Source organism: Sminthopsis crassicaudata, chromosome 3 (genome assembly GCF_048593235.1).
Source record: "Sminthopsis crassicaudata isolate SCR6 chromosome 3, ASM4859323v1, whole genome shotgun sequence".
Lineage (NCBI taxonomy): Eukaryota > Metazoa > Chordata > Mammalia > Dasyuromorphia > Dasyuridae > Sminthopsis > Sminthopsis crassicaudata.
In genome coordinates, this window is record NC_133619.1 from 185340453 (window position 1) to 185358699 (window position 18247).

At 35.7% G+C, this 18247-nt stretch overlaps 1 protein-coding gene across 6 annotated transcripts in view; it reads left to right on the top strand.

The window, feature by feature from the left end:
- Nucleotides 1-14369, top strand: part of MFSD9 (major facilitator superfamily domain containing 9) — a 31207-nt gene extending 16838 nt beyond the window's left edge. For 5 of the 6 annotated variants that reach the window (XM_074299714.1, XM_074299716.1, XM_074299715.1 and 2 more), the window contains 3 exons: nucleotides 569-698; nucleotides 8060-8269; nucleotides 10932-14369. In XM_074299714.1, the coding sequence (XP_074155815.1) occupies nucleotides 569-698; nucleotides 8060-8269; nucleotides 10932-11725 (1134 nt within the window). In that variant the 3' untranslated portion in view covers nucleotides 11726-14369. The remainder of the gene's footprint in view (nucleotides 1-568; nucleotides 699-8059; nucleotides 8270-10931) is intronic. The other variant, XM_074299719.1, reaches the window with a different exon arrangement.
- The last annotated feature ends 3878 nt before the right edge of the window (nucleotides 14370-18247 follow it).

Sequence of the window (18247 nt, forward strand, 5' to 3'; positions counted from 1 at the left end):
TCCCAAAGAGATCAAATAAAAAGGAAAAAATACCTATATATAGAAAAATATTTATAGCAGCTCATTTCATAGTGGCCCCGAACTAAGAAAAACTAAGAATGTGACTACCTATTAGGAAATGACTAATTCAGTAATGGTATATGAACGTTATGGAATATTATTTTATGATTTGTAAGAATAAAATATATAGCTTCAGAGGAAAAAAGAAATAGCTCATTAACTAATACAGTGATCAGAAATAAGAGAACAATGACAACATTATTAGAGAAAAACAACATCGAAACTGATTAATGCAAGGATAAATCATGAATCCACAAACTTAAGATTAATCACACCACCCATCTCCTATAGTAGAGTTGATGAACTTAAGATATAAGAAGACAAATTTTTGGATATGGCCAATGTAGGAATTTGTTAGACTGGGAGTGGAGGAATTGTAATAAATACTAATAAAACATATATATATATATATACATATATATATATATATGCACATATATATTATGTATGTATGCAAATAATATACATGTATATGTATTTTAAATTTTCAACTTTCTAACTTTTGCAGGGTTGCTGGAGTGATGTTGTAGGAAGACATTATTCGCTGCTTGTGTGTATTCTGTTCAGTGCTTTAGGTTATCTCCTCCTGGGTATATCTACCAGCCTCCTTTTAGTTGCCATCGCTAGAATTCCTGTTGGTGAGTCTTTCATTTAAGTATATTCCATATTGTATGTTCCACCTCCCCTTCTCCCCACCTAGTTGCTGTTGCTGAGAGTTTTCTTCTATCTCTAATTTGTATCCCCATATATCCTAATCTTACTTGATTTTATTTTTGCCTCATAAGCTGTATACTAATGTTTGATGAGAGCTAATCCAGTCTTGGATTTTTGTATTGTATCTATCTTTTTCCTGGTGCTGTTGCCTAAGATTTCAGTCAGTATATATTGGATCAGTATCTGGTATGTGCCACCTTATCCTAAGCAACTGTAGAAGATAACTCTCCCCTTTAAGCATTTCTGAGTTCCCAACAGGGCCATGTAGCTTTAAGCGCAGGTCCACTGTCAAGGCTTTTCTTCAGCTTTAAAGCCTTTTATCCATATTCAGCTGTTATTAGTTGCTAGTATTGATAATGGATTTAGAGTATCAAAGATGAATTTTTCATGACAGGATTTAGTTCTTATTGCTCCATAAACTTAATTTGGGGTCCATAAACTTTTTAAAAAGTATTTTGATAATTACATTTTAATGTGTTTGGTCTTTTTATAAATATATATATATATATAATTATATATTTTCTTTATATATATTACATATTTTCTCATTTTATATATATATATATATATATTTCAATATATATATTCTCTCTATATATATATTTCATTTTTTGCACTAAAAAGTTTATTCTAAGAACAAGTCCATAGGCATTACCAGAAGGGAAAAAGGGGTCCATGATACAAACACATAAATGATTACCATGCTTGCCTTATACCAAATTTTGCTTGAGGGTGGCTAATTCTAATGAAGGTGTTTTTTTCCCCCAAAATTTTATTTCCTCAAGATAAATTTTAACTCTCAAATTCAGCATTTCTTTTTTTAATATATTAAGAAAAATAGTTGCTTCTAGTTACAACTTGGATTAAATAGAGCATAAATTACATTTTGTTAAAATATAGCTCAGTGAATGATTTTATCACAGAATTTTATAACTTAAGGAAATAAAATATATTATGCCAGAAGTCTATTTTCACTTTCCATAAAACCTCACTTGTTTATGAAAAAAATTGTATGTTGGATATGGAAATAGAGGGAGTATTGTAGTAATATATGACTTTAAAGACAACTGATGATAATAAGGAAAAAACAAATTGAGATAATTTCTTTTGATTTTCATCACATATCTATAATTTCTGCATATTGATTAAATTTATAATATTGTCTGAAATGATATTTCCCTATCATCCTGAGGGAAATTTTTGATATTACTATAGTAAAGTGCAACAGAAACCTGGAACTAGGTTTCCTACTTCAAATCACTTGGAGGATATCCTATAAGTCCTACTAATATTCTAGACTGATCTAGTCTCTAGGGCTGCAAGGAAAAAACAAACCAATCCTTGACTTCAAGAAACTGAAATTCTTTGCATGGATAATGGGTGAGAAGAGTGTAGAGGACAAAACAATATATGCTCAGATAAGTAAATAGAAATTACAAGATTATTTATGGAAATGTTTGTTATTGTTTTAAAGTCTTTCAGTTTGTCTGATTCTTCATGACCCCATTTGGGGTTTTCTTGGTAAAGATGCTGATGTGGTTTGCCATTTCTCCAGCTCATTTTACAGATGAGGAACCTGAGACGAGTTAAGTAATTTTACTAGGGTCACACAGCTACTAACTGTCTGAGGCTAGATTTAAACTCGGCAGGTCATCTTGGCTGTAGGCCTGATTCTCTCTCCCCTGAACCACCTTGCTGTGCTTTGTGGGAATGGAAGGACCACTGTTAACTAGAAGGCACTTGAACTGAACAGATAAAAGGGCTGAGACTGAGATAAGAGGTAGAATATTCCAGGCATGGGGACAATCTATTCATAGACATAGAAGGAACATACAATACAGTATGCCCATTTGTCTGGAATGAAGAGGGATTAATATGAAGTGGTCTGGAAAGATAATTTTAACATAAATCTTATAGCTGAGGATATAAAGATAAATAAAAACAGGCCCTGTCTTAATTAGCTCACATTCTAATGGAGAATACCACAGAGCATGTTAGAGTTACCTCAAAAAAGAAGGTAGCAGTTAATAAAACTAGTGTAGAAGGTAGACTTTTATCTGAAAATTGATAAAAGGCCAAGTAAGTGAAAACAGAAAGGAAGAGGAATAACATTCTAGGTATGTGGGACAACCAGGGAAAATGCCTAGAGTCAGGAGAGGTAATTTGTACAAGGAACAAGAAGGACTCCAGTATCACTAGTAAAGTGTAAGAAGAATAAAATATTAGGGTCAAGGTTGTGAAGGATTTTAAAAGCATCCCAGAGATTTTATACTTGATCCTGAAGCATTGATTGAGTAGGGAGATGACATGACCTGTGTTTTAGGAAAATCACTTTAACAGAATAGTGAAAAGTAGAGTAGGAGGTGAAATGATTGAGGGAAGGAGACCATCCAGCAGGCTATTGCAATTATTCTAGGTGAAAGCTTATAGCAGGGTGATGACAGTCAGAGGACAACATACTTTAGAGGCATCTGGAAGGTAAAATCAATAGGATTTGAGAGACAGATTAGATAATGTCGGATGAAAGAGAGGGAGAAGTTGAGTATGATAGCTGGGTTGCAAGATTTGCTGACTGAGAAAATGATGGGGCCTTGGATAAGAAAATTCAGAAAAGAGGAGGATTTGAATGGGAGGTAGGAAGGCAGAAAAGTAATTAAATTGGAGTTTTACTTACCAAATAGAGGATTCTGTTTTAGCCTAGAATAGGGAATTATTGAAGTTTCATGAGCAGGGATGGGACATGGTCTTACTCTGATACTTTAGTAAAAAAGTGAATGATGTAATACTCTGGGAGCCAAGATTGCAGAATCAGCAATTAATCTATGTAACTCTCCCATATTCACCTATAGGCAGCAATATTTAATGCCACAAGACAGGTTGTAGAGCAGGAGAACCAGAGAGGAGAAAGGGGGAAATAAACTTTTAACCAGGAAACTTGGAGGATTGGCAGGAGGAATCTGTCTCACTTGGGTAGAGGGGAGGTGAGTCAGGACAGGAAGCTTAACAGCTCGCCAGCAGCAAGCCTTTCCTCAGCAAACTGAAAAGAATCCCGAGCCCCAGGGTGGTTGAAGAGGCACATGGCAACACCAGGACCCCTCATATTCCTTGGCATTGTCAAGGAAGCTTGTGGACTATAGCTGAGGGAACCCCATGTGCTTCAGTGTAACCTAAGGGAAGACAGGCATCCTCCATCAGCACTGTCTCTCTCTATGTGCTTCAGCATGGCCCCGGACAAAAGGCATCCTCTAGCTCCAGACTTCCATGTAGTTCAGTATAGTTGTGGAAAATGAGACCTCCCCCAAGTCTCAGCACACCCCAATCACCACCAGTAGCTCAGCATCAGGTAAGCTACCAGACTTCTTCAGTGTCCAGCAGTACTGCCACACATACACTATACAATATCCCCTTAGCAAAGCACCAGACATGAGGATTCCCTGTGGGTCTCCAGGCAACATTAGGATAGCACCAGGTAAACAGCTAAAGCCTGCAGCTCTGGCATAAGAAGTCTGAAACGGTACTCTTTCCAACTTGGGAGCAGAGTTCAAATTTAAAAGAAAAGGGGGAGGGGGAATGGCCAAAAAAAAAAAAAAAAAAAAAAAAGAACCAAAAATTTTTTTCAACAAATTTGATCATAGAAGTTATTATGGTAATGGGGAAGACCAAAACACAAACTCAGAAGGGGACAACAATGTCAAAACACCTGTGAATAAAAGAAAAAGAGGAAGTGGTCCCAGACCCAAAGGTCATAGAAAAGGTCAAAAAGAAAGTTAAAAATTATGTAAGAGAAGTAGAAGAAAAATTGGGGAGGTGGGGAATGAGAGAGATGCAAGATAGTTCTGAAACCAGTAGCTTGGAAAACTGCTTAAAAAGTAGAATTGGCCAAATAGAAAAGAAAGTACAAAAGCTAATTGAGGAAAACCACCTTAAAAGTTAGAATTGATAAGAGCAATTTGCTCCAGAGAGCAAAACTAGGCTCAAAAAGTTATCAAACTGTGCATACCCTTTGACTCAGCAGTATTTCTACCGGGCTTATATCCCAAAGAGATTTTAAAGAAAGGAAAGGGAGCCACATATGCAAAAATGTTTGTGGCAGCCCTTTTTGTAATGGTAAGAAACTGAAAATTGAGTGGATGCCCATCAGTTGAAGAATGGCTGAGTAAGTTATGGTATATGAATGTTTTGGAATATATAAAGATATGTATCTTTATATAAAATATATATCATTGTATAAGAAACGATCAGCAGGATGATTTTAGAGAAGCCTGGAGACAGTTACATGAACTAATGCTAAGTGAAATGAGCAGAACTAGGAGATCATAGTACATGACAACAGCAAAATTATACGAAGATCAATTCTGATGGACATGGCATTTTTCAGCATTGAGAATTCAGGCTAGTTCCAATTACCCTTGTGATGAAGAAAGCCATCTACACCCAGAGAGAACTGTGGGAACAGTGTGTGAATCACAACATAGCATTCTCACTCTTTTTGTTGTTGTTTGCTTGCATTTTATTTTCTTTCTAATTTTTTTCTTTTTTGATTTGATTTTTCTTGTGCAGCAAGATAACTGTATAAATATGTATGTATATATTGGAGTTAACATATATTTTACTATTTTCATTAGATATTGGATTACTTGTTACCTAGAGGAGGGCATGGGGAGAAGGGAGGAATTGGAACAAGGAGTTTTGTAAGAGTGAATGTTAAAAAAAAAAACTTTACCCATGCATATCTTTTGAAGTTTTAAAAGCTTTAATAAAAAAAAAAAATTTATAAACATGAATGAGAAGAATGCTTGTGAAATGGAAGCAAGAGTAGAGTGGATAAAAAACCAGGATACAACATTATATGGTTTACAAAAGACACTCTTGAAGCAGAGAGACACATAATAAAAATAAAGGCTTGAAGCAGAATCTATTATGCTTCAGTTAAAGTTAAAAAAAAAAAAGTTAGCAATCCTGATCTCAGATGAAGTGAAAGCAAAAGAGTCCTAATTAAAAAAAGATAAGAAAGGCTATGCCATCTTGCTGAAAGATATGATAAAAAAATGAAACAATAACAATACTAAACATATACACCAAATGTTATAGCATCCAATTTAAAGAAATTAAGTGAGTACAGGAAGAAATAGGCAACAAAACTATTTTAGTGGGAGACCTTAGCAGTCCTCTCTCAGAAGTCATCAAATTCAACCAAGAAATAAGAAAAGAAATAAGGAGAAGTTAGACTAAGGAAACTAAGAAAAGGTAGAGATGACAGGTCTTTGACAAGAAATAGTCTACTTGTCAAATCTATGATAAGAGGAAGAATTCATAAATAAGAGACAGAGTACTGTGAAATGCAAAATAGATAATTTTGAATATATTAAATTTAAAATCTTTTGTACAAAAACCAATACAACCAAGATTAGAAGGAAAGTGGAAAGCTGGAAAATAATCTTTACAGCAAGTGTTACTGATAAAGCTCTCCTTTCTCAAATATATAGGGAACCAAGTCAAATTTTTAGAATATAAGCCATCCCCTAATTAATACATTTCCAAAGGATATGAACAAGCAATTTTCAGATGAGGAAATCAAAGTTATCTAAGCATATGAAGTGCTCGCTTTTGATTAGAAAAATGCAAATTAAAACAACTTTTGAGATTCTACCTCAAAACTCTCAGGATTGTCTAATATGATAAAAAAAAAAAGGAAATGTGGGATAGGTTATGATAAAATTAGGTCACTTAAGTCATTGTTGGTGGAGTTGTGAACTTTTCCAATTCATTCTAAAAAGTAATTTGGAATTATGCCCAAAGGGCAACCATATTCTGCATACCCTTTGACCAAGCAATACTACTACTAGGTTTGTATCCCAAAGAGATCATAAAAAAAGGAAATATGCAAAAATATATCGGTGGCAAAATATTGGAAATTGAGGGATACCCATCAATTGGGGAATGGCTGAATAAATTGTGGCATATGCACATAATGGAATACTATTGTACGGTAAGATATGATGAGCAGGAAGATTTTGAAAGATCTGGAAAGACCTTGTGCAAACTGATGCAAAGTGAAATGAGCACAACCAGGAAAATGCCATTTACAGTATCATCAACTCTGTGTGATGATCAACTATTAATGACTCAGCTTTTCTCAGACATCAGGACAGGCCTGATTTAGAAATAGGGAGTTAAGATGGGTCAGAGTCTACAGTTTTTCACTTTTGTTGGGATGGGGCAAAAGGCTAGAAGTTTAGCCTGTCATGTACTTTTATGGAGGTATTGTGGTACAAAAGAAAGAACTTTGGCTCTACATTCAAAGGTCCAAACTTTGTCATTATTTCTGTGGCCTTGAGGCAGGTCCCTGGACTTCCCTGGGCTTAAATGTCCTCAAAGGTAAAATAATGGGTTTGGATTAGATGGCCCTTCTGGGGCCTTCCTGCTCTACAGCTGTGAGTCCAAGACAATACCTGTACTCAGTACCAGAACTCTGGAGAGAGTCAAAACAAATACCACAGATTGTTTTCTTCAAAGAACCTTTTCGAGGGCAAATGGAATTTAAAACTGAACAGGATCTTGGAGAGTCAACACCTTCATTTTACAGATGAGAAAAACTGAAAGATAGATGAAAGAGGGAAACTACTAAGAGAAAAGCAGTTTGACTAAAGTATAACATTAGTAGTAACAGAACCATTATTTAGAAATGTGATGGGTGTTTTTGTTTTGTTTTGTTTTTTTCCATTTTGATAAGGAATGAGATGCACCCATCAGAGCATTCAGAGAAGTGATGTAAGCAGTATGAGTGATAAAGAGGATTGTGGATTCATTCCAGCCTCAGGACCAAAGCAAAGGCAGCTAGAATTACCAAAAACCCTTTCAAAAACCATATTCTTTTTTGAAGGGGAAGTTGCAAATATTACACAACATAACCTTATTTTTTTCATATAAGGCATTTTTCAGCAAAAGTTCATTATAGTTTAGAATTTTTACAATCCAAATACTTTAAAGGCTTGCCAGAAATTATTTTCATAAACATTAGTTTAAAAACACAGCCTGTATTTTATTATCTTTTGTTCAATTAACATACTTCGCTCATGTGGTAGAAGGTTTTCTATCCTTTTTTGTGAATATTTCACTTTTCTAATGATAGAAATGAAACCTTGCCAGAAGTTCTTAACCATATATATGTTCACTATTTGAAAGTATAATATTTTATGGTAATTGTTTATGATAATACAGGACATGAAATTAAATGAAACATTTTGGGAAATGTTACTAAACCATTCTCCATCTCAACTTGTAGGTATATTCAAGCACACGCTCTCAATCTCACGAGCTCTTCTTTCGGATCTGGTTTTAGAAAGAGAACGCCCACTGGTAATAGGGAAATTTAATACAGCATCGAACATGGGTTTTATCTTGGGTCCTATGGTCGGTGGATATTTTACTGAATTAGAAGATGGATTTTATATAACATCCTTCCTCTGTTTCTCTATCTTCATTCTGAATGCTGGTAAGTTGGGATTTGATTACAAGATAAGTCAGTTTATTTGCAATTAATTTTAGCTCTCATGAGGCTAAGATCACGGGTTTGATCCCTGCATGGATCAGCTAGCTTTGTTGTCTGATTCATAGCCAGAAACTTAAGCCCTGTCAACTCCCTTGAAAATGCATGTCACATGAGAAACCAAGAAAGAACGTATATGTATCAGGACAAATCAATTACATGGTCAGAAAAATGACTAAAAGCATATACTAAAGAATCTGTGTGTTTTCATTTATGTATACGATATCACATATCTCATATAAGATGTCACATATCCATAGCATCAGAGCAGTTTCGTAAAAAGGTGATTTGGGGACCCTAATTTTAATTTTTTTATTAACTTGTATGCCATGCATTTTCTCTTATTCCAGACTAAGTCCTTCTGTATGTATTCTAATTTTTTTTTTTTTTAGGTACTACTCTCTTATATGAAATGCTACAGCTCTCTGACCCAGTTGTCACAGTTATACTACCATACATTTCTTATAGTCTGCTAACAATTTCCTTTGCTATATAATCAGCTTTATTGCTAAAGTATTCTATTTAGATATTTTCCCTTTCACTCATATCTACCCTATGTTTTTTGTCATGGTACAAGTGCATGGAATGATCTTTTCCTTTTAGTCCATCAATGAAAAAACTTGAGTTCCTTCACATTCCTATTGAAATCTTCATTCCATAAAAGTCTTGTAGAACTTTTAGGAAATATACATAAGTGGAAAAACTCAAGAGGGCCTCTTACCACTTTCTAATATGGTGAGTTTCTGTTGCAATTATGCAATAAATATCTTAAGCTGTGGCCACCATATTTTTAGTTATATTTTCTATACTACCTCAATATGACTGAATCCAATGTCTTTTCCAAACTATTATCAGTTTATTTATTTATTTAATTTCACAACTGCTGTGTGCATAGTGCAATGAAGAGAGATAAAAAATTGATGCTATAATATTCCATAACATTCATGTAACAATTTATTCAGCCATTTTCCAATTGATGGGCATCCATTCAGTTCCCAATTTCTAGTCGTTACAAAAACTGCTGTCACAAATATTTTTGCACATGTGGTCTCCTTTAAGATTTCTTTGGGAATATAAGCCCAGTAGAAACACTTCTGGGTCAAAGGGTAAGCACAATTTGATAATTTTGAGCATGGTACCAAACTGCTCTCCAGAATGGTTGGATCTGTTCACAACTCCACCAACAATGTATCAGTATCCCAAGTTTTCCCACATCCTCTCCAACATTTGTCATTATCTTTTCCTGTCATCTTAGCCAATTTGATAGATGTGTAGTAGTATCTCAGAGTTGTCTTAATTTATGTTTCTCTGATCAATAATGATTTGGAGCACTTTTTTCACATGACTAGAAATAGTTTCAGTTTCTTCATCTGAAAATTGTCTGTTCATATCCTTTGACCATTTATCAATTTGAGAATGACTTGAATTCTTATAAATTTGAATCACTTCTCTATATATTTTAGAAATGAGGCCTTTATCAGAACCTTTGAATGTAAAAATGTTTTCTCAGTTTATTGCTTCCCTTCTAATCTTGTCTGCATTAGTTTTGTTTGTACACAAAACTTTTTAACTTTATATAATCAAAATTATCTGTTTTGTGATCAATAATGACCTCTAGTTCTTCTTTGGTCACAAATTCTTTCCTCCTCCACAGGTCTGAGAGGTAAACTATCCTATGTTCTTCTAGTTTGTTTATGATACCATTCTTTATGTCCAGATCATGAACCCATTTCGGCCTTATCTTGGTATGCGATGTTAGTTGTGGGTCAATGCCTAGTTTCTGCCATACTAGTTCACAATTTTCCCAGCAGTTTTTGTCAAATAGTGAATTCTTATCCCAAAAGCTGGAGTCTTTCATTTTGTCAAACACTAGCTTGCTATAATCATTGACTATTTTGTTCTGTTAACCTAACCTGTTCCACTGATCAACTACTCTGTTTCTTAGCCATGCTGTCCCTATTCTTGAGTAGCTTATGACATACCTGGAAAAACAAGAAGAATGTGTGAAATTATATGAGAATAATATAAAGCAATAGCAAATGCCTGCAAATGCAAAATAGTGTAGGTAAGAATTACATTTTAAGTTGTCAAGTTAGATTAATAAAGTTAAGATTCCCAAAGTAGGTTTTTGTGGGTTGGTTTTTTAAGAAGGTGTAATATATGAACATTAATGATTGAAGAAGAAGAGATGGATTAAGCCAGAGCCAGCTTAGAATAGCTTGTTAAATTAAATTAAATTAAAGAGGCAAAGAAAATAGTTTATTGGGAGTAGAAGTAGGGTGTTGTAAAAAGTTAGATCAGTTAGTGAGAATCCATAGACAAAAAACACAATTTAGATTTGAGCTCATGGGAAGTAGGAAGCCATTGAAAGTTTTCAAGTAGGGGAGCAGATGATGAACATTTTATTTGAGGAGCTCATTCATTCTATCAGCTATGTAGGAAATGGATTGAAGCAAGGAGATCAACTAGAAGTTCTTGACAAACTCAGAGTACAGTCCATAGAAATTACTAATTTGACAAATACAATGGAGCAATATTAAAGAAGTAGCTTTTTTGTGTCTAAAAATATCACATAAAGTACACTCATGCTCTTGCCTTGTATTAATAGGTCTTGTCTGGATATTTCCATGGAATGACACAAACCTGATTAGGATGAAAAATAGCAGGCAAACCAGCAACAGATTTCCTTCAAACTTCCTGAAAAAGGCAAAAAACAAATTACAGACTTCTGCAACTAATGGTTCCATCACATCTCAGTCAGTAACTTGGCAGCTGTGGATTCAAATTGTGTCTGTGTTAAGAGATATCAAGAACGTGATATTCTCTGAAATGTGGGACATCTTTTCAGTGCGCTTCCTGATGGCTCTGGCTGTTATGCTGTACTACAGTAACTTTGTGCTGTCAATTGAGGAACGCTTTGAGATAAAACCCAGGCTGACTGGGTACATTATTAGCTACAGCAGTGCCCTGGGAGTACTAGCAGGTTTTGTTTTAGGACCAGTAATGAGACTCTATAAACACAATACCTATGTCATTCTGTTACACTCAAGTGTTCTTACCTGTATCCTAATGCTACTTTACTCTACAACACTCAGCATATGGGTGGTCATTTTCTGCTCCACTTTTTTATCCTTTTCTACTGCTATAGGAAGGATTTGTATCACAGATCTTCAACTAACTGTGGGTGGGACTGAGGCTAGTGGAACTCTTATAGGCCTGGGGCAGTCTGTGACAGCTGTGGGTCGGATCATTGCTCCTCTTCTCTCAGGAGTAGTCCAGGAGTTCAGTCCCTGTGGCCCCCCAACTCTAGGATCAGCATTAGCTTTGCTGGCTATCCTCATAATGATTTTAAACAAATCTCGTTATAGTAATGATCAAAGTGTTAAGCTAAAAAACCAATAGGACAATTTCCATTAAATGAGAAATGAGAATTGTAATGAATGAGCCAAGGAAGAATGCAGTAATTATTAAGGGCTTTGTGATAGTAAATCATAGAAATAATAATATACCTTTAAAGAAAAAGGTGGTGTGAAGACAAAGAAAGAGGATCTTCAGGTATATAAAAAGCATTACTATCAGTTCCTGATGGAATCCCTGTGTTTCTACAGACAGAAATCAAAACAGGAATGTTGATACTTAAGTTTCAGAGAAAACATTCATCAGAAGGAGGATGGGTATGAAATTTGTACCTACAAGTTTCATCTGCTGGTTAACATTTTTAAAGGAAATAAAATACCATTGTTGAGCTTGGAAGAAGCTTAGAATGCATGCAAGTAAACTCTTTGGATTGCCAAAACAGATTACTTGGAAGAACGGAAGTAGCTATTACGACTTGCTCACTAAATCAAAATAAAATTGCACTTCAAGAAAAAAACATCCAAAATTGGATGGATAGCCATGACTTATTTATAGCAGTGAAGTCTTTATACAGATTGTCTCCTCCATATAAATTTTAAAGAACTTGGAGAGACAAATTCCATTAAGCAGTTTGATAATTTTTAAGTAGATTGACTGACTTCTTGATTGATTTTTAGAGATTTTCTTAAAATTGTGTTTGCACTAAGTGGTATTTAGAATTTTATCAGCTCGCTCTTTTGAAATCTAGATTGTTTGATCCTGTCCCATATATATTAGATTCTTTAAATCATTACTTCCAGAGGATTCCCTCAGGACTTGACTTAGAGGGCCAAAGTTCAGCCAAGGTGAATCTTACCTGAAATTCATTATTGGGGAATAGAACATCACCTAAAATAAGGAAACCTTATTAATAGCAAAGTAGTATCATTAGGTAAGATATCCCATTTCACATGTTATTGAATAGAATAAAGAAATCTTAGGATTATTTTTAAAATTTGCTTGTTATACATGAGCCCCTTGTGTGGGAACAGGAGAGATTTTCAGTATTCTTCTAGCTCTAATGGCTGTATTGCATACTTAAATTACACTTATCTATACACTTCTTAGGAGCCCAAAAGTGAGCTCAAGACTGAGAGGATGATGCAGCTCATAATAGACATTTAGACACCTACTAAAATATATATATATATATTCAATTTCTTGGTTTAAAAAGTTCAAATGATATTGACTATAACCTAGGGCAAGCCACTTAAAACTCCATTGGTGTCTGACAAATCTCTAAAATTATAAGTTGCAATAAGGTGCCTATTTTCATTGGGAGGTAAAAGTTTCTTACAATGATGAAATCTCACATCTAATAATTGATTGGTTGATTTTTTTCAACAATAGCACTTCTCAATATTTAATAAACCCACCAAAAAAGTGCATTTCCCCAAAATAGTTTGTTTAAGTATGGGATTTCTTTTAAAAAAGGAAACTGAAATACTCATGGCAAAAATGAAAAGAATATTTTCCAGGTTCAGAGTTTTTCCATTTGCTTCTACTGTAAAGATGCAATTGATTCAATCAGCTGTGATTGAACTGAGGAAGTTAAATTATAATTCCATAGTATGAAGCACCTTCTGGATATATAAGACTGTGTTTGGTTCTGTAAGAAAGATATTCTATTTTTTAGGTCACCTATACTCTTATGGGGAGAAGAGAACATGGCATCATGGATTTAGAGCTGGAGGGGACCTTAGGTTTCACTAGTTCAACCTCAACATTTTGCAATTGAAAAAAAACCGAACCAAATGGGAAGCAATGGGGTACAATGGAAAGAACGCACAATAAACAATCATGAGATCTAATTTTAAATCCTAACTCTTATCAATTTGCTCTCTCCATGACCTCTGGGCCTCAGAAATGAGGACAAAATGTTTCTCTAAGGCCCTTTTGAGCTGTAGATTTACAATTCTAAGAACCATGAGCAAGAGGGCAGTTATATATAATAAAATTTGAAGAGCTGGAATTGTAATAGGGGAGTGAGTTGTGAAATAGAACTGCTGAATCTTTCCCCTCATAAATCAAAATACAGTTCTTCCAAAGGGAATTTCAAAATTAGACGTATTTTTATGCATAGTAATTAATTTTAGTTTATATCTAAAGTCAGTACCCTGTAATATCTGTGCGACTACTATGATACACAAAAGCAAAATTATATAATCAAGAGTCTAAACAGAGAGATCCAGAGTTTGACCTTTTGTTTATGGATAAAAATAACTAGCATTTAGATAGCACTTTGGTTTGCAAAGCACTTTCCATATGTTCTCATTTCATGTTCAGATCAACTCTGTAAAGTAGGTGCTATTATATTCATTTTACAGATAGAGAAATAGATTAAATAACTTGCCCAGGTTCATAAGATAAGGACCACTTTGGGGGATGTCTAGGCAGGATTCACACTCATGCTTTTCCTGACTCTAAGAGTAGCATTCTTTGTCCTGCAGATAATGTGAAATGTTCTTTAGTAAACTCCTGCACTTTTTTTCTGTTTAATTAACATGATTTTTAAGGCTTACGGTATATGCTCTCAGGGAGACACAAGCTGATGCTACCTACTATTAAAGTTTTTGTAGGGTTTTTTCTTCTAAATTTTTGTAATTTTTTCCAAAATACAAAACACAATAAACTATTAATGTGAAAAAAATAGTTCTCTCTCTCTTCACAGTTTTATTTTCTTACAGCTCTAGTTTCTTGTATTTCCAATAACCTTCCCTCTAGTCCATAACAAGCTCTCTGCTCCTATGACAGCTTTCCATTATAATAAAATCTGAATATTAAGAACCCTTAGGGATGATAATAGTGTACTTAGTCATTTTTAGTTATGTCCAAATCTTTGTGAACTCTTTTGGCATTTTTTTGACAGGTAATAAAGTTGTTGCTATTTCTTTCTCCAACTTATTTTATAGATGAGGAAACTGAAGCAAATAGGGTTAAGTGACTTGCCCCAGGTCAAATACTTACTGAATGTATGAATGAGATCTGAACTCAGATCTTCCTGATTCTAAGCATAGCACTCTATTCACTGTACTACTTTGATGCCCTGGAACATTTATGTAATACAATAAGGTTTTCAAAGCACTTAATTAGATATTAATTAATGTCTCATATTAATTAGATCACAACACCCCTATAGAGCATTTTTCAGATGAGGCTGAGAAAGGTTAAGTGGTTTATCTAGTTAGAATCTGAATCATTAGGTCTTATTGACTATGTCCAGTGTTGTATCAGTGGATATTATAAATAAAGTTTTATATAGATGAACAATATATACAAATAAAAACAAATCAACTATATTCCAAAATAGCCACATGAATAATGTCTTTAGGAGCTAAGAGAGAACATTGTTATAAGGGTGGTTTAAAAGAAAAAAAAAAAAAAAAAAAAAAAAAAAGGAGGCTTTATGGAGATGGGATTTGAACCTGATTTGAAATATAGGAATATTTCAGGCTTGTGGTGACCGTGTTGGCACCCTGGATACCTTAGAATCAGACAGAATCAGGATAAGCAAAAGTCCTTGCTCTTTATTCTTGGTCTTTAGTGGTAGAAGTGAAGGGAATGGGTGAAGAATCTCCACCCAGAAGTGACTCTGACTAGTCTTACTCCATCCCCCTAGTCCCTCCCACAATTCTCTGTAACCATCAAACGATTGGGCCAGCACAGGATAGTGGGAAGGGTCATTTTCCAAGGATATTCTAATAGAGTGTTGTCCAATTGGTAATTAGCCTTAGGTGCTCTGTTGTCCGACTTCAGTGCATTAACTCAAGAGTTTCAGCCCTTTATATCTCCCACTTTCTTTTGTTTTAGCCCCATAGAGAGTGCAAGCCTTTTTCAGGCCTTTGAGGATTTCTATATCAAAAGAAGTATACCTTCTACTCTCTTGACCTGAAGAGTTAAACTGTTGAATCACAGGATACATAACAATTTTCAAATCAGCTAAATCCTGCCCTCCTTCTGTGGCTTTAAGTAGTTAGTGCCTTTTGCAATCTAGTCACAGGAGGGTGAGATTGCTGGGGGGGGAGGTGCTGGTGGTATCACTGCCCCTCCCACTCTTCCTCCTCCCTCCATCCAGGAACGTAAAGTTGATGGAAGCATGTCAAAAACCAATTCCAGTTTAAGCAGGGCTGAAGCAGCCTGGTCAGAACAAGAATCACCACACCCTTCATCACGACCTTCATCTCCACATGCCCTCTAGTAATATTGCTATTAATCTGTCCTTTGTCTTCCTCTTTTTCCTCACACTTCCTTGTAACATGCCTTTGTGGCAGTTACAATTACCAGTCTGTCCTAGGCCCAACAGAGTACCTTTGACCACTGACCTTTGCAGTGTCAACTCTACCCGGCTGGCCTCCTCTGAGGCCTTCAAAGGTCTCTGACCACAATCTCTTGAATCTATAGTTTAATAACAGGTAGGGACTCAAGAACAGCCACGTGTAATCTTAAAAGCCTTTATTATACCTACTCACATAATTCCCTGACTTGTTGGTTCCCTAGTGAACACCTGGTCTGAAGACCCACATGTTCTCTACCAAACTCCTTACCTCTCAGCACTATCCATCAGCTTGGCTCAGCTACCCCAGGTTAGGGAGCCAGGTTAAAGAGAGCGACTGCTGTCTGCAGTGGGCTTATAAAGGGCCTGTGAGGTCACACACACAGCCAACCAGCGAGAGAGCTGTCACCTATTACAAAGCTATCTCAATGTGGCCAAGATCCCACCCACAAGCAATCCTATATCCACAGATATTACTTCTGGGACACTCAATCTCCTGTTGCGCTGTGGCGCCACCCATTTAAAGGCCCTTACAATTCCCTTCTCTTGTTTTGCGGGAACCACACATCTCATCAAGCTAAACTTTTAGCACCAGCTATAGTTCACTTGATCCATGAGATGACAGAGTGTTATGCCCAAGGAGGTACAAAGCAGTAGATCAGTAAATAGAAGTATGACAATGAGAACCAGGCTCAACAGTGGCCCAAGTGTTCCCCCCATTCATTAAAGTCATACTCAAGGAGATAATAAGCCAAAGAGGTTGGATGCCAATGAGGTCGGATGTCAACACTGAGGTGGGAAGTCAACAAGGAAAACATCACAATTCTAGTTAACAATTATCAGTGAGGTAGGTTGTCACAATTCTAGTTACATTTATCACAATTCTAGACCAATTCTAGTTTCTCACAATTCTCTATTGCACTTTTCACAATCCTAGAGCAATTCAAGTTTTTACAGGTGCACATAAGCAAAGTCATGTCCAGTAACATTGTCTCAATAACAATGTCAGGTGGGTGTATTGGTTTTTCACCCACTAATTTAAAAGCATAGTCCTTCAATAGAAAGCATAGGGCTAAGCCTCTCCCCAGACCACCATATGGCAAGTAGCCACGGGAGGAGCAAGCAGGCCCATTGTCCATTTGCAGTCTTTATATTCCATATCACCCAAAACAGTCCATTTCAGCTGCAACACTGGAGCTGTGTCTGCTGTCTCTGGTGTCACGGTCAGGTGGGACATTGCTGCCATCAGCGTCTGGAGGGCTGCTGACATCTGGCTGGTCCCTCTGGGCTGTTGTCTGGTCCTTCTCTTGGATCCCCAGGTCACAAATGTCTCTGGTGGGGATGAACTCTGCTGCTGGATCTGCACCTAGGAAAGAATGTACCTGGGGCCCAACTTGGACCTTCCCAAATGTCATCCAGGCCTTTCCACATCACAGTGGAAACAAAAGTCAGACAAAAATCAGTCTGTCACTTAGGTGCACTTTCTGTGTATGCCCGAAGTGCATTGCTAAGGTAAAATGCAAAGAATTTAAAAATGTAAAACCAAAATAATTTAAAAGTGTAAAACTGAAATAGATTAAAAATGTAAAATCAAAATAATTTAGTAATGTAAAATCAAAATAACTTAAAAATGCAAAATCAAAAGAATTTAAAAATGTAAAATCAAAATTTAAAAATTGCAAGCAATCACATATATGTATTGCCACATCTTGTGCATATCCCCAAATTCCAAAATTCCCTTCTCTTGTTTAGAAGATCTTAGGGATATAGTCAGTGCAGTAATGACTTTACTAATAGGATTATAAGAAATGCCAATGGAATGGGCAAAGTCAAATTCAATGCAAAAACACCTAAAGGCAAAGTATTTGTAAGCCAATCCATAAACTGTCTTAAATGCATGTGAAATTTCTAAATGGAAAAATGGTTGATCACATGTCTAGCTGCTTCTCCAGATTGGAATGAAGCCATAATGTCCATTGGTCTTAAAACATTAAATTTCAAACCATAAGGGTTTTGTCCTATAAGGAGTATAGGAGAGTGAAAGAAAGATAACCTGTGTAGCCTTCTGCCATGCTCCTAGCTTTCTCTTTAGTTATCACAGTTTGCAAATATAAGATTCTAGCAGCCTGATTGTAAATGATTTGAAGGTCCACTCTGAAAATGGACATGTAGGGTATATTTATCTGAGCACTTTCTCACTCGCTCTCGAAGTTCTTAAAAGAGCTGATAACTTTTCAGTGGTCTGCCACTCATAC